At 40.4% G+C, this 25,985-nt stretch overlaps 1 protein-coding gene across 1 annotated transcript in view; it reads right to left on the reverse strand.

Annotated features, from left to right (window-relative positions):
• Positions 1 to 25,985, reverse strand: part of SYNPO2 (synaptopodin 2) — a 170,421-nt gene that overhangs the window by 45,291 nt on the left and 99,145 nt on the right. The window contains exons 2-3 of the mRNA XM_061585263.1: positions 11,090 to 11,241; positions 5,270 to 6,078 (exon numbers count right to left, since the gene is read on the reverse strand). Coding sequence (XP_061441247.1) covers positions 5,270 to 6,078; positions 11,090 to 11,241 — 961 coding nt within the window. The remainder of the gene's footprint in view (positions 1 to 5,269; positions 6,079 to 11,089; positions 11,242 to 25,985) is intronic.

Raw genomic sequence — 25,985 nt, forward strand, 5'->3', positions numbered from 1 at the left:
TCCTTCCTGACTGTCATTCTTTGCACAATTTTTTTATCTTATGGATTTGCTAGCTCCACTTACAAGAGCTTTTGATGTCACATATTTTCTTCTGTCTGTGTACACATATAAGCCAGTATAAGATAGAAGATAAATCAGCAGCATCAGATAGATGTACATGTACTATGGATATTAACTTTGGCATACATGCTCCTGGAGAAGTTTGGGGAACCTTATCTACTGTCAAGATAAGTTCTTCTGAAATAAGTAAATGGCTCCCTTAACACATAAGAGAAAACTGCTTGTTGGAGCACTAGCTGATAGCATATTTATATGGATAATCTCCTTGAGTTAACTTGTCCAGCAATTCTTCACCCTGCCCCCAACTTTTTGGGAAATGTAGTAATTGCATCAAAGAAATAGAATGCTCACTTTTAGTCCAGAGGGTGTAATATTAGCTTTCTGTCTATAGATACTACTAGAATGAACAATATATTGCAGTTATGAATATTGTCAGAGAGCCAGTGTGGTGTAGTGGTTAAGGTGTTGGACTACGACCTGGGAGACCAGGGTTTGAATCCCCACATAGCCATGAAGCTCACTGGGTGACCTTGGGCCAGTCACTGCCTCTGAGCCTCGTGAAAACCCTATTCATAGGGTTGCCATAAGTTGGAATCGACTTGAAGGCAGTACATTTACATTTTTTTAAAAAGAAGTGATATTTTCTATCTGGTTTGAGGTTTATTACCCATGCTGAGCATTCATGATAGAGCAGATTAAATATGTCCATTAATAGTTGGATTATCAGACTGCACTCCTACACAGTAGTGTAGTGGCAAATTCAGAAGTGCAGGGTCCCTTCATGTTAGTCACAGCCATGCTCTCTTCCCACTTTTTTTGCTTCAGGGTTGAAAATGAGATTCAATAAGCATGAAAGGGAAAGTGTTAGCCCTAAGAAGGTTATACTCAGTGTTTGACTCACCTCCTTTCTCTCTGGTTGGCTCCAATTATCAGGAAAGGACAAGGAAGTATGTTAGAAGACTCTTCTTGGTGGCTAACACATGCTAATTGGCTCGTAGGATGCTGGAGACATAGGGACCCTGCTCCCCCTGGTCCTACAGCTAGCATTTGGCTGGCTGATGGCAGCAGTGAGGCCATCAGAGGGCCCCCAGGTATGCCCATGGCATTCTGCGTGCATGTTATGGGAGGCCTAAGCATAATTTTTCTAAATCTATACTTGTCCTGGAGCTGGCTTAGTAATTTACCTCCCATTGGACTGGAGTCAATGAAATGGAAATTAAAAAAAAACATGGAAGGAAAAGGAGAGAGAGTAAGCCCTGCGCTGACACCTCCTACCCTGGCTGCAGCTAGCTGGAAGGGTTTTGGTTGTGCTAGTGGCACTGCTACAGATCTCTCTCACACACATGCATACATTAAAGGTTTGCTCTGCCAGCCTCACTAATATATGCCACAGATTAGGAACGAGGGAGAAATTCGATTCAGTTCACATTTCAAGCCAATTTTATCAAATTCATACTTTCCAAAACAATATGAGAACTGAAACACAGCCATCCTTCGAAATTCACACTTATACAAATTTTGCGATGCAGGTCTCCAACAAAGCAATATTTACAAAAATGCATATATTATGGGAAAGTGTGCACAAAATGAATATATTGATTAAAATAGCATACAAAAAACATTATATTAGACTAAATTGCTTGCAAAAAACACGTACATTAATCAAAACTGCACACAAAAATGTATTTATTAGGACAAATTCACACTAAAATGCTAAAGAATTTTCATGAGGGCAAATTGCTGCAGAAATGGGGAGAACCAAATTTAAGGTTAGAAAAATGAGAAACTGTGAGCATCCAAACTGACATCATTCCATCCCACCATGGACTGCAGCTGGTTGCACTAGCTTCTCCCATTTTATATCTTTTTTTATAACCAGTGTGCGATCTGATTCCATGGAAATTAAAAGGTCAGATGCAAAAGGAGCAAGCAGGTCTAGGCTACCTAATGTATTATTGATTATATGAAAATACTACTGGAAACAATTGGATATCTTGTTATAGAAAGTCATTATGTAAGGAACAGAACTTTGAATCAAGCAAGGAAAATACACATACACACACACACACCCCTCTGTTGGGGCACAACTAGTTCTGAGCACCCAAGGAGGCCTTGCACATATATTTCTCCAACTGCAGCCTCCCAGGCTATATAGCAAACCAGGCTATATGGTAAAAGCTGAGCAGGCTTTTACAAGCAGATTATGGCAAGGCATGGTGGCCTGCTGTTTAGGGTGAAGAACTTTTTTTAAAATCCCACTGGTGTCCAAGCTGTCATTCCCAAAGTAACTATTTGGAACTTGGTCAAAAATGCTATATCTGGTCCTCTGGAAGGTAGCACAATTTAGCTGCTGAACTGCAGGACAAGACAAATCATAAAAACGTATGCAAATAGAGGAAGACAATTATTGTCTTCCAGGAGTTATAGCCACATAAAAATAGTAGGACTGTATAACTAATCTTACTATTGGCTTTTATCAATTCCTAAATTCAGCCCAGTTTGTTGCTTTTACTTAAGTAAGTTTGCCCATGTCAAGTTTGCAGTCAGTTTACCTTAATAAATGACTTTCTGTTGTTAGAAGGATCAATTCCTAAGGTGTTATTGGAAAAAATAAGTTTGATCCTTCCTACCTTGAAAACCTTTTTCACTGTGGATGATTTTAACCATGGTATCTAACTGCGCTATTCAGAAGAGGTTTTTAAAAAAAAATATGGAGTAAATGTTTAAATTAAATGTAATCAGACTTCTGTTATTCCTTTGGGGAGTGAAAATGTTAAACTAGACTGTATAACAGATCTTAATGATGATCAGTGGTTTTAATTTACATTCTAAAATTAAGAAAAATTACATGTAATTAGGCTGCTAACTCTATTAAAAAAAAGCTTTGGGGGGATAGAAACTTTTCACCTCGAATCACCTGATAGAGAAACTTCACATTCTTCTATCCTGAGATAAATGACATTTCTTTCTACTGAGCTCCTAACTAAACAGATAAAATAAATAAATAATACCCACATTTGCCTCTCATATTACATTTTTTTTACACATGGAGGTCTATGTAGGTCATGTAATGTAAAAATGCCTCTACCAATATCAGGAAAGTAAGAATTATGGCTGGAGTCCTAGGCACACTTACCTGAAAGTAAGTTTCATCAATTCTAGTAAGACTTACTTCTGAGTAAACATGCACAGGATTGTGTTGCCCACCTACTTTCAGAAGCATGTATAGGGCAAAAAAGAAACAGACTCTTGGTATGGCAATTTTCACACTATAGAAGTGCACATTATATAAGTAGCCTGTAGTATGAGTGTTAAAGGATATAATAGATTTCTCCAACCTGATGCCTTCCAGATGTTTTGGAGAGTAACTCCCATCATCCCTGGCTTTGGCTTTACTGGCTAGTGGTAGTGTGAGATAGAGTCCAACAATGTCTGGAGAGCACCAGGTTGGGGAAGGCAGGCACAGAATATATTGATCTTATAAAACATACCCTGTGAGTGCCATGTTGATTTACAGGCTAGCTTATGTTTCAGTGTGGGATATGCAACCCCATTTTCCTTTTGAGACAACATAAACACTGTCCATCATAACATAATTGAATCCCATAACCATTCAGGTTGTAGATAGTAGTATAATCTAGGGAACTTAATTTTCATGAGGAAATCTATGGTAGATACTTGCCAGGATCCAGAGTCCCAGAACCAGACACATATGTCCAAGTAAAGTTTAGATTTGTGTTTTTCTAATAGGAGTCTCCCAAATCTCATAATAAAACACCTTTGAAAAGACTTCTCTAAAGCAGTTTATAACATGGCTTGGGTGTGGCAGCCTGATGTTCGGGGGGGGGAAGAGACAGACAAATATCCCATTGGGTGCACATTAGCCCTTGCTTATACCTAAAATTAAAGTTTAGAAATGAATGTATTTTCTTCTTCTTTGAAAAAAATAAATACCTGATTCATATTCATTCCAATGGTACCTGATGCATACAAAATATTCACATATTGTATGGCTTAATACAGGTACTGAGTTGTACCTCTTTCTAACTAAACAGATGGTATAATCTGACAGCCGGAACCCTACAGTTGGTGCTGGCTTCACTGCCAAAATGCAAAGCATGTGCACTGTTCTTTTATACTCCATTTAGTATGACATAAATATGTGGGTTACAGGTGGACACTTTTAAGCATAAGCAATGGCTTAATTCACACACCAACACAAATTGTTATAATTCTAAAAATATCCTTGCAGATGAATTAGTAACGGGTTAACATGCTCAGTCTGGGCAAGACAGCTCAGTGCTACGCTATATCATTGTGCCTTTGTCATTTTGCAATGAAATCCCTTGACGGAATTCTTGAAATAGGAATGAATGCACAACTGCTAGCAATAGAACTGAATCGATAAACAGATGCTTTGAGAAAAGCAGCATCTGAGTTAGTATTTTTTACTTGTATTACTATTTCTCATCCAGTTTACTTCCAATGAAAGACCTTGCGTAGATTTTGCACTGACCTCTAGGTATGGAAAGCAGAAGGAATAGTAAGTTCACTTTACAGCCTAGATAAGCCGTGCAAAACTGAAAGGATCGTATAACTGGCCAAAAATACACATGCTGGTGTCTGTCAAAGTGACTTTCTGCAAGCATCATCAAGCTTCACTACTCGACTTTTCTTTTTTAAATTCTTCTCAGCTGCTAATAGAAGTAGCATCATTTGTATGCCAGTTCTAGACAAAATGCAGCTTTTCTTTGTAAACACCAGTGAACCCTAAAGCAAGAAATAATGGTATTCCTGACAGCATTTCTCTCTTCTGGGTCAAACCTTGTCAAATTGCCTTTTACGCCTTTGTTAAAAAGCCCTGTAGGCTGTCTGTACAAGCTAGTATTTTTAGAAGTAGAAAGTTAGTCAAGAGTCTCACACAAAGCAGTGCTAGATAATGTTTCAAAGCATGCTTTCGAGTTAGTGCTACAAAGAATGATCAGTTTCTGCTGAAATTTTTATTACAGAGCTCATAAAAACAATATCAGAACAACAGAAACTGAATGGCATTTGGAAAGAAGAGAAAGGAGGGGAAAATACGAATATTTTAGGAAACCCCTCTTTAAAGTCTTTATTAATCCTAGGTACATGGATGTAATTGTGCTTTGAAATGTTCTATGTTACAAAATGTAAAGCAAAGCCCCCCACTTAGCCGTAACATACTTACTGGCGTGCCTTGCCCTATGTTTGTGAGGTCTGCTATGTTCCCTTTCAGAATGCTGGTCGTCTTCTCCCTGCTCTGTGCCTTCTGATGAAATTCCAAAGGAGACTACAGAAGGAGGTGCTTCTGACTGCCCTCCTTCCACTTGACAATCCACACACCCCTTTTCAGCCAGAGACCTGGATTCTTCCTTTGCCCTGTCAAAGCAGTCTAGGATCACCTCCACCTTAGAGAGAGACGGCTCCTTTGTCTCGGTTCTGTGGATTGCTTTTACCTCTTTGCCACTAGCAATCTGGAATGTTCTGCTGGACCATTGGGTGGAGCAGTCTTTTTTAGCTGAAGGAGCTGCAGTTACCCAGCTACTCCCATCTTGTGGCAGGGTGGATCCTGTTTCTGAAGCCTTACACTGTTCACCTCCCAGAACAGTCAGACTAGGAGTGCTGCTGCCTTTGTGCTCATCATGCAAGAGGGACAACTGCAGCTCAACTGTAGGTCCTGGCTTTTCTACAGTTCCCCCAGTGAAAGCAGGCACCTCTATGAAGTGTGCTTTAGGGGCTTCAATCACTTTGGGAAGGATTTTGTGAGACGGGGTTATTTCTCTTTCTTGGTTTGTCCCAGAAAAGTCGGCATCACTTTGCTGCTCTCTTTGGAGTGTTTCTTTGGTTGCCCCCATGAACTGCAGTTGTTGTTGGGACCTGGGCACTGCTGTTCTGATTTGCAGGGTGGTGCTCTCTTTATATTCCTCATTTTTAATGTCACGGTGATTTCCATTTTCTGTTTCAGGACTTAAAGTCTCGTTCACTCCGCTGGAAGATCTGCAGATGCACAAAAAGGGAATTCAAGACAATATGTGGTTGCAAATGTTTTATATTAATGCACTTTTTTAAAAAAAAAAGGAGTCTACACCATCAGTACAGTGCATAGGAGGAGTAGCCAACATAGTGCCCTCTAGATGTTTTGGACTATAACTTCCATCAGCCAGAGCCAGCATGGTCAATGGTCAGGGATGATAGTTGTGGTGCAACATCAACACACATGGGCAGCCCCTTGTGTATAAAGTGTTGGACTTAAGGTGGACAGACCCAAGCCTTTACCCATGAATCTTGCAGGATGACTGAGTGTCTAACCTACCTCACAAGGCTCTAGAGAAGATAAAATGACCCATGGTACCCCAAGTTCCTTGGAGAAAAAATTAAAAATGCAATGAATTATTTAATAAATCCCATTCAATGTCATGAAGATAAGTTATACATGTAAATAAACTGTATTACTTGCAAGGTTTGTATGTGATTACCTTAGACATGAGACCATTAAATGCTTGTTTGAGACCCTCTTGCACTATTCATGTCACATGTGAATGCTGCTGAATTTCGATACAATACAGAAAAGAAAATGAGTCTCCTTTCTCGCTGGTGCACGATTTACTTTTGGACAGGAGACCACTTTAAGCAAATGAAGCTGATTAAAATATCATTTGTGAAACTACCTGGAATATTTAATCACAGATTAAATTAAGCCCTGTTTAAGAAGTAATTCAGGTAGGTAACTCCGGAGTTGCTGCTGCTGCTACTATTGTTGTTAGCAAAAACAACAATTTATTTGACTTGTTAGTTGCTTGTTACCCAAAGGTCTCCAAGCCACTTACAACACATTAAAAACGTAAATACATACTACCATAAAAACAGAACAAATAGCCCCCATTACAGCCACGGAAAGCTCGGCAGCACACTAGTAACAAAACAACATAATCTTAGTCTATCAAATGCCTGGAGAAAAAGATTTCACCTGGTGCTGAAAAGATGTTAATGAAGGCACCAGGCAGACCTCCCCGGGAAGAATATTCCACAGATGGGAAGCCCCAACTGAAAAGGCCCCTTTAAAAGGATGTGGCAGCCTGCAGGCAGAATAGATGTATTCTCTCAGACTGCAATCCAAACCCTGATTTGCTGGGCTGGTGGGGATGTGGATGGGGGGAGCTCCACTACCAAGAGGCACTTCAATGCATCTGCTAAAACAATGGGTGGATGGAAGCTACTTCTGGTGGTATGGCCAGAACAGGACATTTTAGGATGGGGAGAGAACAGAGCTGTGCCAGCAAGAGATCCTCTCCTTCGTTGGGCCTGCTGTGTGGTGTGATGAAAACAGGCCTGATCTAGGGCTGTTTACTGTGCCAGTTTTGCAGCTGGTGTAGCAAAAATGCTGTTTCAACCTACTCCCACTTCTGCCCTGGCCAGCACAAGCAATGGGGCTATGGATCATTCTGTTAAGCCCCACTGCTGCGAGCCAGAGGTATGGATTGTTCTGTCATTCATTTGAAAAAACAAATGTGGGATGGCTTTTCTTCCCAGTTTGTATCCAGCTGTATCTAGGACAAAACTAGTATAGTTTTCTTTCTAACAGTAAGAACCACAGACAACTGAAGCAGTGTTGACATGTTTGATGAAGAAGAAAACATTAAAGATGGCCTTCCTCTCACTCGGGTCTGGTTCACACATAAGCCAAACCATAGCTTAGTGTGAACATCTGAATGTGTGGATCCCTGAAGAGGAGATTGTGGTGGCTGTGCAACTCCCTGGTCCTCCTGCAGCCATGCTACCGGGGGCTAAGCATAGTTTGGTGTAGTGTATCGTCCAAACTCAGAGTTGGGGTTTGTTTCACTCCAAGCAAACCACAAACTATAACCAAGGTTTGTTCTATATTTAGTGCATATGTCACACAAGTAAGTGGAACTATTCAAAAGAACATGGTTGAATGAGTCAACACTGAAACGGGAGATGGGGTGAGTCTTTGAAGGAAGGGGGGGCTCAGAAAGCAAACCTGTCCTGCTTGAAAAGTCTGGCCTTGTTTAAAGTTGGATCAAGCCCCTTTGTGCTGGATGCCCCCTCTATTTTTACCCTGTCCTTCCTGCCTGTTCCTCCACATTCCCAAGAAAGAAATCTTTACCTTTGCAGAAGACAAAAGATGTAATAGGTGGAGCAGGGTTCACTTCAACCAGGAGAGTCTTCACAAGGTCTCTCCTTAATTGCAAATGGAAATCCCCATGATTCCCAGCAGGATAATGCAACATGTGGATTCCAACTTAGGAAAGGCCCTGTGGCATTGGGGTAAGACCTCTGCCATTTGATATCATGACCTTTCCCCAAGGAAAGGTCTTTTTACTTTGGTAATGTGGCAAAACTGGCAGAGAATGTGTGAGCCAATCCATTGGCCCTTTTGAGCATCCAAAAGACAGTTGATTTTGAAGGCAAGCCAGATGAGACTTGCACTTTAAACAAGTTTTTCAAAAGCACCTAAATACTACTTTTTCACTCTTCCTGGAAGCCTGATACTATGAATAGAGAGTCCTGGTATTAGCATGAGAAAACAATTCATCCCTTTCTTACTGCATGGAGACAGAATTGAACTAGAACTGAAGTTTAATCTAAACTGAAGTTTAATCTAGACAAAACAGAGGTGCTCCTGATCAGTAGAGTTGACCAGGGATAGGGATTTAACCAGTGATGGTTGAGGTAGTATTCCTGTTGAAAATGCAAATTAATCGTCCGGGGATTCTTCTAAACCTGGCCATGACCTTGCATATGTCCAGACATAGCCTAGTGCACGTTACATTGCTTCCTGGAGATTGCAAGCTGCCCATGATGACACAAGCTTTAGTTACTTTAGATCTGGACAATATGTCCTACTTATGGCTGTGCATGAAAAATGTCCAGAAATTACTACTGGTCCAGAATGCAGCCAGATTGTTACTAAAGCAAATGTAATGACTTCCAGTTTGTTTCTGGGCCCAATTCAAAGCACTAGTGATGACATTTAAAGTCCCTCTTGGTTAGAGCCACTGCCTTCTCTCAGATGAACTGGCTTGCTCACTGTGATCTTCAATGGAGGTTCTCCTATGTATCCCTATTATATCTAGTTGGGACTATGAAGAGGGGCTTCTTGGTGGCTGCACCCAGTCTCTGGAACTCCTTACCAAAGGAGGTGCATTGACCTCTCCTTAATAGCTTTATGCTATGTTGTGAAAATCTTTTGAGCCGTGAGTATTTTTAAGCTCTTTTTAATCTGCCTTAGCATGCAACAGACATTGGTGCGACTTTATTGATGCCTCTTTCCTATATCCATTTCTGACATTGCAATGCCATCCTCATTAAGGCTATTGTACTCCTTTGGTAGAAACAGAGTGCTGTTGGCTCAGCCTCCTTCCATGACTATCTGCTTGAGAGCCATGGTGAACCAGAGTTCTCTGTGAAGTGCTCCATGTCAGTTTCTGTTTTGGTGGCAGCAGAGGGTGTCGTCTTTAATTACCATTTCCCTCTCATTGTTTTCCTATTAAAACAGTGAAGTCGTGCACTTTTGCTTCACAAAGAGACTATTCAAGGGGAAATTAATTAGTAATCCTACAGCCAGGATCAATAGGAAGCAATAAAATATACTGAGTTTGTGAGCAATACATTTTTGTTTGAAGTCATCAGGGATATTTGCTGAGTGGAACAAACTTACTTGTAGGTGGGTATTAGAGAAAGCTCTTGGCCATTTGGTAAGGGCATTGCTAGTTAATATAGCTATACTGTGCTACATGGAAATCTCCCCTTTAATTCCGTTTCCAAAATTACAAAAACGTGATGCCTTAGCTCATTAAAGGGGCCCAGCATGGAAGCACTATTGGCATATCTGAAAGGAAATGGGCAATGCAAGCTCTTGGTTGCTGCAGGCCCCACTATCATACAGCCAAGTGATATAGCATGAATTATCTGTCTGGCTATAATAAAGCAAGAGTTCGGGATGCTTAGAATAAACTATACAGAAGCTGCAAGTATCAGATTATTTTAAAATAAAAAAACAGGGTGAAGATTTGGGAGGGAAACCAGTAAATCACATGACCCACTAGAAAATTTATGTATTTATGTATTTATTTACTTGTTTATTATTTGATTTATATCCCGTCCTTCCTCCAAGTAGAAGCCCAGGGCAGTTAGCTAGGGACAAGTAAATAAGGATATCTCTCACTCGCCCACATTTGTATCAATTTCTGGAAACAGGACCTGGACACAGGACCAATTCATAATATGTATCAAAGCATGGCTGGAGTTCCCAAAAGGTCAAGCATCTTAATTTATGAAGTCCTGTGAATGTAGCTGGTTTCCATCATGTTGTGTTATTTGGACAATCAATTGTGGTGCTTGAGAGATATAAACTATGAATCTGTAAACATTTCCTTGTAGGAAGGAAGGCTGGGGGTAAGCCAGATAAATGTTAGCCTTTATTGGAAGCTTGTGTCTGGGCTTGTGTTTATGTGCAGACAGGAGGGAGGCAGGGAGGGGTGAAAGAGAGAGAGATTTTCCCCCTTAAAAGGCTCTCTGCTTATGGATATACGTAGAGCTTTTCTATATAAACTACCACCCCCAACAATAAATGCAGAGTTTTTGCCATTTGTTTTGCAGGATCAGACATCTTTCTTCAAAGTAGCACTTCTGTTGTGCGGAGATTGGTCACAGAACAGAAAGTGCACTGTTTTTCTCAGAACTTAAATTTCATTATTTAAGTGGGGCTGCAAACAGAAGACAAGCAGTTTCAGAAATTGGGATGGGAAGATGAAAAGGGAGTTCAGTATTTGTGTGGGGTAGGAAAGGGGAGCTCTAGGGGGTTCATGTGGGATGTATGAGAGGGGTTGGTCAGCAGAGTGAGTAGGGGTGCTGACCCTAGCACTAAAAATGTGTAAAGAGGCATAGAAAATGCCAGTCTGGCTCCCAAAATAAGCAACCTAGAAAATCATAATGGGACTATAACATGGACCTATCAGAATATATAATGAAGTTGGACTTCCTTTACCTCTTAATAAGCATCTGGAGTGTGTCAGCCAAACCTTCCATCAGAGTGATAACTTCAGAGTAGGTCAAGTCAGCACAAGGGTTGCCATTGATAGATATCACCTCATCCCCTTCACACAGCCCAGACTTGGATGCTTTGCTCTTATTGCGAATCTGAAAGAAATAAAAAATAAAACATATATTCAGATAGTTCTTTTTGAGGATGGGGTAGAGATTGCAAACAAAGAATTGCTAAAACTCTGAGGCAGTTTGTTCTCCTCAATAAGCAAGTAGATTCCTTGTTTGCTTTTAATTTGTCCCTGCAGCCCGATTTAGATTATGGCAAGTGTTACAAATTTACTAATCAATACCATAATGCTGTACTAAAATCTTTCCTCCAGTTTCTTGAAAGTTTTCTTCCCCTGTAAAAGAGGGTTCAATTTTTCTGCCTCATTTTCAGGACACAATTTCTTTAGAATTTCTGTGGGTATAGGCTTTTGAGCTTATTTTATCATTGCAAGATGGTCAAGAGTAGAGTGTGTGCTTTTCATTCCTGTAAACATTTCTTTAGTATTCTGCAGCCTTCTTGGCTGCCCACGATTCCTGATCTGAAAGAGCCCACCCCCACCCCGGGAGAAATTGCCTCAGAATGTCTTCCCCTGGGCATGGGCACTGGTAAGGCAGTGTGCAGATCACCCAAGAGATGATTTGTAGTATGAAAGAAAGGACACTCACTATAGCCCCTCAGCCACTTCAAAAGTAGTCAGACTGCAAAAAAGCCTGCACTTCACCCATGAGCATTTTGCCTTTGATGATTTTCAAATGCAGTTTCTTTTATTAACTGATGGAGAATGGTTGGGGGGAAAAGTGGGATAATTTTTGGCACGCCACTATAATGAAGCAGAGTTATACTGATGTATTAAAAAAAAACCAGGAATTTAGAATGTATTTCTACAGTGGGATGTGCCTGACGTCTTTCTACCTTAAAAATGCCAAAGATGTACCAACTGGATATTTGGTCAATTCCGTTGCCCCTTTCTCAAGATTGAACACATTTTTAATTATTATTTTTACAACTCAGCATTCATTCAACTGTGTTTGTTCAGCAGTTTTTTAAATATTGAAAAACTGTTCTAGAGGGATAGGGAGGAAATAGACTTGTGATGTCACAGGGAACCAGCCAACCAATGCTTCCACAGCTGTCTTCAGCTGAAAACATTAAGAATTGGTTTCCACTGAACTCAGTTCTTAAGAGAAGATTCTATATGAACAACAGACTGTTGCAGGCTTACTGCTGAAATTGCCGAAGTCTTAATGCACCCAAAAAAAGAGTTTCTTTCTCTGCATATCTACCATCCAGCTGTGACATGAGAACAGATAAATGAAACAGAGTGATGCAAAGAGTCAATAGTGACAGAACAGAACACAGATATGTGAACATTATCACTCATTTTGCACAGCAGTTTGAGCCTGTAGACCACTAGTGGGCACCTCCAACCTGCGAACCTAATTAGGCCTGCCGGGCCTCAAAGGTGAACCATGCCCAACTTTCCTGATGTCCGGACCTCATGTCATAGTTGCAAAGGAAGAAGAATCAGGAGTGCACTCCTGCATGGCAATAGAAAAAGGTACCACATTCAAAAAGTGCTGGTTTGGGGCTGCAAAAGAAAAACTGAGAGTGTACTCCTGATTCATCCTTTTCAGCCATGGCTTAAATTCAAGCTACAAAGCGGCAACTCCTGGAACTTTCAATGAACTGATGCTATATGATGTCAGGTTATTGACAGGTATGTGGCCCTGCCCACCTGTCAAAGTGGCCTGTGGAGGATTGGCCACTTCTGGATGCAGCCCTCTGGCTGGTCCATTCCCCACCCCTGCTGTAGTTTAACTACTCATCTTTTGCGGTCACACCTGAGGCCTTTGACTTGTCCAGACATTATTTGAGCTGCTCCTGCAAATGCCACATGCTGCTATTCACCAGACACTGAGTTGAGACAAGACATGTTTTTCACACACAATTGCTCCAAAAGTTGCACATCTGCTGCTTCTGTGCAAAAACTCTATCTGGCCTCAGCAAATAGCTTTCATAGTGCCATACTATTACACTAACAGCAACACTATGAATCATCATCAACATCATCAAAAAAAGTGGTTGCAATGGGTTCAAATGGCCAAGAATTAATGCTTAATTCTAATAGTGGCCAATTACATCCCCCCTTTTTTGGCTTGGTCTACTCATGCAGCAGAATAAGCGTTAGAATTCAGAGGCAGTAAGGGGGTCAAAATCACTTTGGATTGCAGGCTGGCAAGGAGGGACATATCTTCAAAGTTCTTAGTTATGTGGAACGTTCCCTGCATATATCACATACATACTGGGGAGCATTCTGAAATGGTACTACCCACTTGTAGTCTGAAGTGGTACAGTCCAGAATTTTATTACTTTACAGAGCATTTCTATACATGTCTACTCATAATTAAGTTCCTTTGAGTTCATTAGGGCTTACTCCCAGGTGGAGTGTATACATTTCACATCTTAGCTCACTATTTTGTTATGCTGCATGTATAGATCAGTGCCAAGCCTTAGTTACCTATGCCATTAATGCAAAATTCAATAAAAGAGAATACATCACTCTCAATAAATCTTGAGGTGAGAAGAAATGTCTTCTTCTAAATGTGATACCTCCTGTCCCTCCAAGACTCACCACCCCTCATTTTGCCTGAGTCATACTTAACTGCATTAGAAATAACTTTAAAATCCAGACTCTTGACTCACAGAGAACTGAGCTACCCCACAGCCATAAGGAGGCCAGGGGCTTCAGTCTGATTAATGAGACAGCAGGCTCCATCACAACATTTTACATCTAAAATACATCTCAAGTGGCTGTCCTGGTGGACTTCTTAATAAAATGGATTTGGGACAGAAGCATAGTGACTTTATAGGGCAAGGATATGTAGATTCCAAGAGTGGGGCAATACCTTGATAGGGCTTATCCATTTTGGTGACTCCTTTCACTTAGACTATGCTAGAGTTTTACTTTTATACACAAATTTGAAACAATGCATAATTGTAATTATAAACAAGTTAGATCAGATATTGTTGACAGATTCTCTGATCTGCAGCCATTTCAAGCAGATTTCAGCTGAAAGCACCTTGGGCAGCTCCTGGAAAGTTCGGACTAAACCCCAGTCCCACTGACATTGGAGCCACCAGCCTCCCCTGTATGCAAGGATGAATGAACATGATTGGAAGAGGAGTCGTCATACTTGTTTTAAGGTGTGAAGTGTGGCCCTCAGGTATTCAGTGCAAACACAACCCTTCCATGAATCAAAACAAGTTTGCATTCTTTGGGTTATATCATAAGAACATAAGAAGAGCCTGCTGGATCAGGCCAGTGGCCCATCTAGTCCAGCATCCTGTTCTCACAGTGGCCAACCAGGTGCCAACTCAAATTGCATGGGCAGAAGAAAGAGATCTGGGATATCTATGACTCAAGTCACGTAAAGCACTGGAGGCCATAAATAGAATCTTGCATTGTTGGAACTGGCAACTAATCCTTGCAAGCACAAGCAAGATGAATTGCCAGTGTTTTACTAGTTCCAGAACTAACATAAGATATCTACATTCTCTTACAGTTCACATAGACTATGAAATAATATAATATTCTGATATGAGTAGTGACATTAAACAGGTGGGTATCTAAGAACTGTATTATAGATACTGGTGGGTATCTAAGAACTGGGCTCCTTTGGGAAGAAGGGTGGAGTAATAATTAATAACAACAACAACAACAACAACAATAAGTCAATGCACCAGCGAACATGGTCATAAAGAGGAAAAGGGCTCAGAAGTGCCCAGCAGTATACCCGACCACACATTCATAGAATTATTAGCATTGTACAGATCCATGGATGAAAGGGATATCTGAAACGGTGAGGGAATGTTTTTAAAGTGAATAAATAAATGAATTAATGACAAGTCAAACAAGGTAAGCTCAACTCCATTCTTGTAAGGAATCACAGTCACAGGAAACTAGAGACAAAACCAGATGTGTTGATAACAGAAAAATCAAATTAAAATCAGCTCATGAATTTCTGAGATGGATTCAGTGTGAGTTCACAAATGAACTGTTGCTCTGTCCAGTAGAATGCTAGTGTAGTACCCTTTCCAGTAAAAACTTCATTCATGTACTTCCTTTTATTATTAGCAATCAGTGAATCACTAGATCTCATGCATACCAAAAAAAAGTACTATATGTGCTTTTGGTGGGAGAGAACAGGGCAGAAGAACTAAAAAGCCAAATGGCATATCCCAGTTCAAAGCTGGATCAATATTGTCTGCACAACTGAACCTCCTGAAACAAGTTTCCCACCAATACACCAATACTTATTGATATGTATAGATTTATTTATTATTTTTATTATTATATTATTATTATTTATTAAATTTATATCCCACCCTTCCTCCTAGTACCATAAATGCCTCTTCCTTATGGTTTATCTTGTGGCACCTGGGATCACATCAAAGCTCTTACAACGTCTACCTGGTAACAAATAATTCCTAGCCCATCTCTCCCCCGCTCAAACACATTTAATTCAACATTTTCTCTTAATGCTCATAATTTGGACCTGCCATTTTAAGAGACTGTAAATGACAAAATGCCTTGAAGATAACCATCAGCAGTGTAATCCTTGGCATAGTTGTGGGCTATTCATCTGTTTAGAATACTCGGCACTCATCTGAACAATACTGAAGCACTCCCTCAATAGCATATTTGCTCCTTGCAGAGATGATAAACATTTACAAATATGGAGTGGTATGCTGTGCACATTTTTTCCTTGAAGAAATATATAAATGTCAATGCATGCATGGAAGAACTCAGGCGTTGAGCCTTTGGGATGCCCCTCTAACAATTAATAAATTCCTTGCCTTTGTTTTTGTTTGAAACATCTATGGGTTTTCTGCTGCTGTTGTCGTTGTTGCAGTAACCCTTAGTGCTAATATCTGGTAGCGTATGGGAGTCTGTGTTCTCATAAGCAATGAGTAGTGTAAAATAATGAAATATATTTAGTTCATGAAAATAAGATACAAGTAAAGAGGTTAAACTAAATTGTATATTTATTATATTTAATTATAATTGAATTGATGTGTAACCGTAAACTGTGTTTTTAAATGAGATTGATGGTGATATAGATGTTATGGATGGATATGCATATATTTATAGAGTATGATGATATTTATGGTAGAATGAATTATATATATAAGAAAAAGTGATGTCAAAGGGAAATACAACCGTTTCCAGTTTCAATTTGGCTCAGGCTGTTAATGGAAGAGTGGTCTGAAGTACTCAGATGAAACAAACTCTTCACAATCACCTTTGGGGCATTTAATCCACCACCTCTGCCACGCTGCTGGTTAATGAAGGCTGTCTTTAGTTTCTAAGGTAATTATTAAAGAAACATTTGCTCTTGATTTAAAGATGGCATCAGCTCTCCAATAGCAGAAATCCATTCTGGCCTCCTTGGTCACTTTCTGCAGTCTTGAACCATCTTGAGTTGAATATGTCTAGACAACAGCTGCCTACTGGAACATTTAAAAGTCTCCCTTTCCATCCCCCTGGTGCAGAGCGTTGCTCCTGATGAAAGACGTGTTCCATAATATAAAACTCTCCCTTTAAGATAAGTCCAGTAGTGTGCCACCTGCTGGCTGGAACTGCACACAGGAACAAAACACAATAAAAATACAAATCTGAATCCTCATAGCGTGAACTTAATAGCCTGTTTCCTGAACTTACAGTGATTTAGTTATATAGGTCACCACGCATCCTAAACCTGAGCTTAACTCAGAGGGCTTACCCCACTGACCTTGGCATTATATTATAAATCACTAAATGCAAACTGATAATCACAAGAGATCAAAACAGATATAGAACTCCAGAAATCATTCTGTGGCAGCCAGAGCAATTTCTGAAGTCTGCTTTTGGTGCATATTACTCTGAATCTGATTTATCTGCACTAGCTGCAAGGTCACTCCTGGCCACAATTTAAAGTGCTGGTTCTTACACATAAAGCCCTAAATAGTTTAGAGTGAGGATGTCTGAAGGACTGCCTCCTTCCATATGATCCTACACTCACGCTGGACTCAACATCAGATATCTGGCTGTGCATTCCACCATCTTTAGAGACTTGGTTAGTTGGAAGTGAGGCAGGTCCTTTTCCATTGTGGCACCTATGTTGTGGAACACCCTCTACAGAGAGATCTAGCTGGCTCTGTCAAAAGGCTTTTTTTTTGGTATTTTGCCTAGTTTCAGTTTGTTTTGACATTTTTGTTGACTCTGTTGAATAAGCTATAAAAACTGGGAGACAGAAAAGTCTTGCTGATCTACTGCAGGACACCCAGAGATTTGCCTGATTTTTATTGATCTCTTCATCTTTCTTCTGCCCACCCCTTCTCTAGGCAGCCTGCCTGTACCCAAGCCCTTCACCTTTGCTATGCTCCAGAATAAACTCTCTCCCTTCATTCTATATATTGCATATGAGGTTTATCTCCTCCCCAGTTCCAAAACACTGACATCAGTGAAGTTTTTTTTAGACACACCGGTTTCAAATGTAGGGTAGAAGAAGTGCCATTTTTTGACAGCTTGGTTACATATGAAAAATGGAATACTGACTATTCCACTCCATACAACAAGGGCTACTCTTGCTGATTGGAGCCGAATAAACAGTTGACTTCACTGGCAGGAAAAGCTTCCTTGAGTTTCAAAAGCAGTACCTAAATGGGCTATCATTACCACTGTGCTAATGACAGCCTTTCCCAACCTGACCCCCACCCCTCTGGCCAAAGTCCAAGGTGTGCAACTAAAGTAGGGATGAGGTAACGATCACCAAAATGTTAATCTGGCAAGCTGACGACACAGCACATTTTCTAAGGATGAGCCCCGTGCATCACACTAGAGCTCTGTGTTCTATCAGGAGATATTATGCAAATCTCTATTTCCACTACTAGTGTTTATCCTTATTTTGTCTGCTCTCAGATATCTCTTCTTATGGAATGAGCTGTTTTGTCACTTTCTCTGCTAATGCTTGTTTTAGCTGGAAGAATGTATGAGTGGGAATGTGTGAGTGGGAAAAGAATGAGGTAGGAATGGGGAACCTGTGGCCTTCCAGCAGTTGTTGGACTACAGCTCCCATCACAACTCCCATCATCTCTGACTGTGAAAGTCCATAGTGTATGTGGGGCTTGAAAGAGGATAGCAGTCTTTATCTCCCTGGTGATGGAGAATATATCAAGAGAAGAGATGCTGGTGCCAGCTGGGAGGAAGGGTGACATCCAATTTGTGAGAGGTGTGACTGCCCTCCAATTTGTTCATGTTCTTGTGTCAGATCTTCGTAGAATGCCTTGTAGAAATATCCTTTTGGATTTCTTAGTATTTTTGTTTCTGTGTTAGCTTTTATTCTCTCTCCAGTTTAGTTTTAATCTCTTAAATTAGGTTAGTCTATTTGTATTATTTATACAATTGGTATGGATTTATTTTATTTATTTGCCTATTGACCTTATGATTATTTGCAAATCTTGTTATGTTTTTCAAATTGCTGTTGCTGTTCATTTGATATGCTGTGAACCACTTTGGTTATAATCTTTCTTCTTCCTCATTTCTAGAACAGGGATGAGGGAGAAATTCTACTCAGTTCGTATTTAAAGCTGAATCTATCAAATTTGCACTTTCCAAAACAATATGAGAACCAAAACATGACTATCCTTTGAAATTCACATTTATCCAAATTTTGTGAAACAGTTCTCCAACCCAAACGATGTTTACAAAATTGCATATATTAGGAGAAAGTATGTATAAAAATTAATATATTAGTGAAAATAACAGATAAAAATGCATTATGATAAACTGCTTGCAAAAATGTATAAAAACTGCATATAAAAGTGTGTTTATTAGGATAAAATTGCACTAAAATGCTGGAGATTTCATGTGGTTTTTTTTAAAAAAACAATCACAAATTGCTGCAGAAATAAATTGAATTTAAGACTGGAAAAATGAGAAACTGAGAGAACCAAAACTGACAGATCATTCCATCCCTATTTCATACTGTTGCTATTTTACAGATGGGATTCAATCACGTACTGTTAAATTCAGGTTGCACAGTTAAAGTGAAACTGTTATTTTTGCACCACAAACCCCCTCCCTCTCCCCAGACTTTCTGCAGTAAGTGATGAGGAAAAGTAATGAAAAGTGTGAGATAACAATTGTTCAACATTATGTTCTGTAGCCTCCCTGGAAGCAAATAAAAATGAATACTCAAGAAACAACAGATGTTGTATAACCTCCCTACAAACACTGGGCAAACAAATTAGGATGAGTATACAACAAAGAAGTTGCATGGAAGCAACCTAAGAGACACATTTAGCGTTGTGCCTGTTCAAGTGCATCTACACCTCTGTTTTGTGAAAATGGGGGCACACAATCCTTGTCAAACTCAACCCCCCTTTTACTCTAAAACCTGGTTGGATGAGCTCCAGTGCATTTTTTAAAAAATCAGCTTCAGACAGATTTCACAACTGATTGGTAGATCAACCCGTTGACCCTCCGGGTGTGGCCAATGGAAGGGCTTTGCTGTAGGCTCAGGCAGAGACAGTGATTGGCCTAACACTGCTGTGTGGGTGGTCCTGAAAGATCTGAAGTCAGCAGTGGGGAAGGGAGGTGTGTTCAGCCGAGGGCACAGTCTCCTTCAAAATGCAAATCATTCTCACTGCTTTTGAAGTCTCCAGCAATTTTCTCCTAGCTTTTCAGTTCACACAGATTTTAACAGTACAAGTAACGAAAAGTAACAGCAAAATCTGACCTGCCTGCCAGAACAGAAACAAGGAATGTTTATAGATTCCAGTAACCTTCTTTGGAAGGGAGCAAAATTGAGTTCCTGTATGTTTGCCAGAGAACTTGTTGTTCCATAGACCTTATGCAAAGTCTGTGGTGCCTGCTTTCACCTAATTAAGGTTTTCTTGCCTATCCCTAAGGAAGGATGTACTAAACCACAGAGCAAACGATATCAACATTACACTCCCTCCTATCTATGCTTAGAATAAAGTTTTGCTTTCTCTCCAAATTGTCTTGATGGAGGACAATATGCATTACAAATCATCCTTGTTCATAATCTTCACACAAAAAACACAAACCTCATAACAGCAGCTACAGGTAATTACTGTTTCCAGTGCTTGATCTGTTTCTTCCGGTTGGTCTGGTTTATTGCTTTCCTGTATTTGATGACATATATAAGCAAGGAAGGCAAGAATGTCTCTACCCAGCAGAATTATTGGAAGCAGCATGAAAAGTGTGCTTTATAGGCCTCTTTTTCACACAGTATGCAATTATCACTCTCAGTGATATCAGTGGGTACTACTGAAATGTAATATATTTTTTGCTACTTGACTCATTGCTTGGGCAGCCTCACAGTCAACACCAAAAGCCACAAAGCATATAGAAGGATAGGTTCTCCTCAGCTCTGAATGCAAGGCAACTGTAGCTGGAGTTAAAACAGTACTCAAATTACCAGAGGGCGGGGGACCTCTGGCTCCTTACCTTTTGTGACAGTTCCTTTCGATTCTGTTTTTAGAAGGCTACAAGGCAGGCATGATTTGAATAGAGCTGGGAGGGTAATGGCTACGGTTTGTGGATTCCCTCAAGTGCTTCCTACCACTTTCCCCTCATAATTTGAGCCAAACCTGTTAAAAACCAGTTAGCTCTAGAACTGTGCTACTAAACTCTCTGGGACTACTTTGGATGAAGTGAGCTGTTGACCATGTTGTCAAAAGAACAGGTCTCATTTTTATATACAATTTTTAAGTTTAAAAAGGCAATTGACTGAGTTTCAGATCCATTTCAGATTGACACGTGCATTTTCTTAAAAGACTATAGCTTTATGGAACATAATACATGCCCATTTGTTCAGAGTACCATTGGTTCTTGGGGTGCTTTCGGACAGCAGTTTAATCCATTTCCCTTACCTCGTATTTTTCACTTTGTGTGTGTGTGTGTTTCTTTGTTTTGGTCTTTCACCTGACATAGAAGCCAGTTCTGGAAATCTAACAGAATATAGTGGAAGTTTAGCACTTGTTTCCATGATAAATGGTTCCAGAAATATTCCGTGTGCAAGCCCTAAAATCCAGTAAATAGTGGGAGTTTTGTGGTGTCATTTTCCAATCTTTTTAAAAAAAAATTTAAAAGAAACTCACAAAAATTGTGCTGGTATTTCAGCATATTCCAGCATAGGCATGGGTAGCAGTTCCCCCCCCCCAAACACACACCACAAAAATGTCAGAAGTCAAAGGAAGAAGGGTCACATGGAGATGTGATGATACACTCACGCCGTGAATTATGGGGAAACTACAGTGCACATGTATATAACAGGTCATTTGTTGCAGCAATGTGAAAGACATTCAACGCAATTTGGGCTGATTTCAGACATGGGTCTTATTGTGCTAGTTTAAGGGATTAAAATGGTCAAGCTTCTGTCCCGATTTCCAACATTCCTTTCACACTGCAGTACTTGTTGAGTTAAAAAACAGTCGCTTTTTCAGCAGATATACCGGCATTTCATGCAACTATCTTTCACATGACTGCAATGAACATCTTGGTTTCATTCCTCACCCATTATACACATTCACACAGTAGTTCCCTACTGGGTAGGAGGTCAAAGATCTCATCCCATTGCTATGCAACCACTCCCCTTTAGCTTCTGACATTTTTTTTAGTTGTATAAACACAGGGGTGTGTGTGGGAAATGCTAACTGCTACCTGCGCCTAAGCCAGAATACCAGTACAATTTTCATCAGACGAAAAAAAAGTTTGTGTGCCTAAAGGGTGGGAGCACATTGCATGCTGGGATGCCTGCCACGTGAGCAGCTACAGCTGGCAAAAAACTCCCTCAATTTTCTGGATAACCAAGCTTGCAAATGGATTATTTCTGGTATTATTTATCACAAAAATTAGTGCTAAACTTGCACTATGTTCCACTAGAATTCCAGAACTAGCTTGTACGTCTTGTGAAAGATCAAATATAATGGGCAAATTACCAAGTAAGAAATTGTCAGAATGATGGAATAAAGTGCAGTATGAAAGCAGCCTTGGTGTCTTTAGTTTTGGAATTCTGACCTGACAAATGCTAGATTGGTGCATTAAGGATCCAGATTCTGTTTTCCAAGATTGATTAAAATTTGCAGAATATGTTGCCCTGTTCATATCAAGATGCACGATCTGCTCAAGCAACCACTCTGTTTTGTAGTAGCTGTGGGACAGTCATACACATGTTGTCCTCTGTTCAGAATTCAGTTGCTGTTGTTTTTAATGGTGCATTAAATATGACATCTACCATGATTTGGCTTGCATGTTGGGGGTGGGTGAAGGTACTATTAATAACAGCCCCGCTCCTTCTTTGAAATGCTAGGTTACAGGAAGTTACTTCTGGTCTCCCAGAACAGTCCCTGTTAAAGAAAGCAAGAGAGAGGTGGTGGCAGTTTGCTCAACCACTCTGGTTAGAGCTCTTTTGTTAAACTTCAGAACTTCAATATGCTGATGACATGCAGCTCTATTTCTCCTTTTCATCTTCTTCAGGTGAGGCTGTCAATGTGCTGAACCAGTGCCTGGCTACGACAATGGACTGGATGAGGGCTAATAAACTGAGGCTCAATCCAGACAAGACTGAGATGCTGCTAGTGGGTGGTTCTTCTGAAAGGATAGTGGATGTCCAACCTGTCCTGGATGGGGTTGCACTCCCCCTGAAGGAGTAAGTTTGTAGCTTGGGAGTTCTCCTAGAACCATCTCTGTCACTGAGGCTCAGGTAGCCTTGGTGGCACGGAGTGCCTTCTACCAACTTCGGTTGGTGGCCCAGCTATGCCCCTATCTGGACAGGGATAACCTGGCTTCAGTGGTCCATGCTCTGGTAACCTCCAAGTTAGATTACTGCAATGCGCTCTATGTGAGGCTGCCTTTGAAGACGGTTCGGAAACTGCAGCATGTGCAAAATGCAGCAGCCAGATTGGTAACAGGGACCAGATGGTTCAAACATATAAAACCAATTCTGGTCCGCTTGCATTGGCTGCCTGTATGTTTCCGAGCTCAATTCAAGGTGCTGGTTTTAACCTATAAAGCCTTACACGGCTTAGGACCACAATACCTGATGGAACACCTCTCCTGACATGAACCCACCCATACACTACGCTCAACATCAAAGGCCCTCCTCCGGGTGCCTCCTCCAAGGGAAGCTTGGAGTCTGGCAACAAAGGAGAGGGCCTTCTCAGTGACGGCCCCCAAATTATGGAATGATCTCCCTGACAAGGTGCACCTGGCACCAACACTGTTATCTTTTCGGCACCAGGTCAAGACTTTCCTCTTCTCCCAAGCATTTTAGCATGTATTTTTAAATTGTTTTTAAATTTTTTAAATTGTGTTTTTAAATTTTTTAAATTGTTTTTAAATTGGTTTTTTTAAAAAAAAAAATGTATATTTGTTTTTAATGTTTTTAATTGCTGTAAACCGCTCAGAGAGGTTCGGCTATGGGGCGGTATATAAATGTAATAAATAAATAAATAAACTTCTCTGTGCTTTCTTTGGTTACCTGTGTCTTACTCTGCTACGCCTGTCCTTGAGTCTTACCCACTTTGCCTGCTCTCTGTCTGTTTGCCCTTGACTTACCCAGGTCCTCTTATGCCACCCAGGTCCTGATGGGCTTGGATAGCCACAGATTTTCAAGTAGTTTTGTTGTAGTTATTATACTCCCAATTCTGCCTCCACTTGGCTCCTTTTTGCATTTACAGAGGTGCCTGTGCAGCATCTGTTAATGACACCTTAGCAACCTACAGGAGTTCCCACCCCCCGAGTCAGCACTGAATTTTAACAGCAGAACAGTTTGATGAAGTCAGGATCCTGCATCTCCATACTCTGTTCAGTGGCATGCAATGTGATCCAAAACATTTGTGGGTTTAGGCACAAATGTTGCAAGCGTATCCTTTAAAATCAGTTGCAGCTTCTCCGCTGACCGCTAAAGAATATGCATGATATCCTAAGACATGATGTAACTGCCTCCAAAGCTGTAACTCGAGCAGCACCAAAACAAGGGCATTCTATACATTATACCTATAAAAAATGCTTCTGCTTCCAGTGACTCATTTTCATAGTGCTTGATGCATCATTTCATGTATTTGACACTGTTGCCTGACGATTAAAGGGCTATTGGATGCATTTTCTATGTTGGCTGGAAATATAACAGTTTCCGTATTGCCTGGCACCTCAAAGTCAAAGAGAACTCTATTTTTAGAGGGACACTCCATACAAGTAGCTATATAAGGCTGTGCTGGAGAGATTGGTGCTTTTGTATAATACATCAAAGTGGCAGTTATTCCAAGAAGAAAAGAACTAATTCTGTTCTCATAGAGATTAATGTCATTTAGAAGAAATGCTACCAATATTCATTAATGGGGGGGGGAAACCTTGTGGTTTAAGAACATACCTATAGCCAGCAGATATTTCTATCAAACTTTAAAAAGCAGGGAAATTGGGCAGCTACAGAGAATGCACCAGGGGAACAGAAGACCTAACGTCCTCTCTGAGATATTGGACTGCCCTACAAATTTTTCAAAATGCAAACACAATTTGGGTTGGTCTTTTACAGTCCAATCCACTGCCTGTGTAACTTGGAAGAATTTGGTAACATATGTCTCTGAGCATATGGTGAATGGTGGCAACACCTGCAATCAGCCCAAATCACAGAAACAAGACATGTGCTGTATTGATCTTGTTTGAGCAGGGAAGAAGCAACAATATTAAGACAGTTGATATAGTTCAGACAGTCACTTTAAATATGTTTGATTTACTTTGCAATTTTAGTGAAGTTTCCTATAGTAAATCATTCTCTTTTGCTTCTGTTTCTGTGAATATGTGTGTAGTACAGCAACACTAAAAAAAAGCTCAAAACAATTATAGAATAATGGCACTGACTGTTCAGCAGAATAGTTTCCAATGGACATGATTGCATGGACATGAAGCACCCTTCGTAAACTATACTTCCTAGGATTCTTTGGGGGAAGCCATGACTGTCTCAAGTGAAATAAAGGTCTGGTGTGGGTGTGGCTCCCTGATTAGGCAAGCCAAGCAGCTGTGAGTCTTGCTTTTAGAACATTGACAATTGGTTCTTACTCAGCATGCCCAGGTTTATCATTGACTCTAATGCTAAATTTTCTTAAATTAATTAAAAATCAGCTAGGCATTTTTTTAACTTTTAAACTGCAGAAGATGAAGGTCAGAGTATGGGGCAAGGTTAGTAATAGGATTACAGGTACTCTGTGAACATGGCTGATTTTTAATTAATTTCAACAGATTATGAAGACTCTGACAGAAAAAAGTCCAAAAGGGCTCTGGTTTCTCTCTCTCTCTTTTTGCACTCTCGATTCTCTCTGACTGTTTTGTGTATTTCCATGAAAACATAGAGGGTTGTTAAGCAAATGGATATTGAAAAAGTTATTCCATGGTATGACAGAAGTTCTAAAGACCAAAAGGTGAATTATGCAGGAACACGCTTGATCCAACTGGTGGCCCGCCTGAATTTGATAATTATAAATGGGCATACCGAAGCTGATGCTCCAGCAGAGTTCACTTACATCTCTGGGTGCGGTAGTAGTGTGGTGGACTATGTGTTGACCTCCCTCCCTTTATTCAGTCAGATCTCCAGCTTTCTAGCTGGCGACAGGCTGGAAAGCGATCACCTTCCCTTGACCTTGATGGAGCGACTCCCTTACGAGGAAAGGTTGCAGCATTTGGGGCTTTTTAGTTTAGAGAAAAGGCGGGTCAGAGGAGACATGATAGAAGTGTATAAAATTATGCATGGCATTGAGAAAGTGGATACAGAAAAGTTCTTCTCCC

This window comes from Rhineura floridana, chromosome 9 (genome assembly GCF_030035675.1).
Source record: "Rhineura floridana isolate rRhiFlo1 chromosome 9, rRhiFlo1.hap2, whole genome shotgun sequence".
NCBI classification, from domain to species: domain Eukaryota; kingdom Metazoa; phylum Chordata; class Lepidosauria; order Squamata; family Rhineuridae; genus Rhineura; species Rhineura floridana.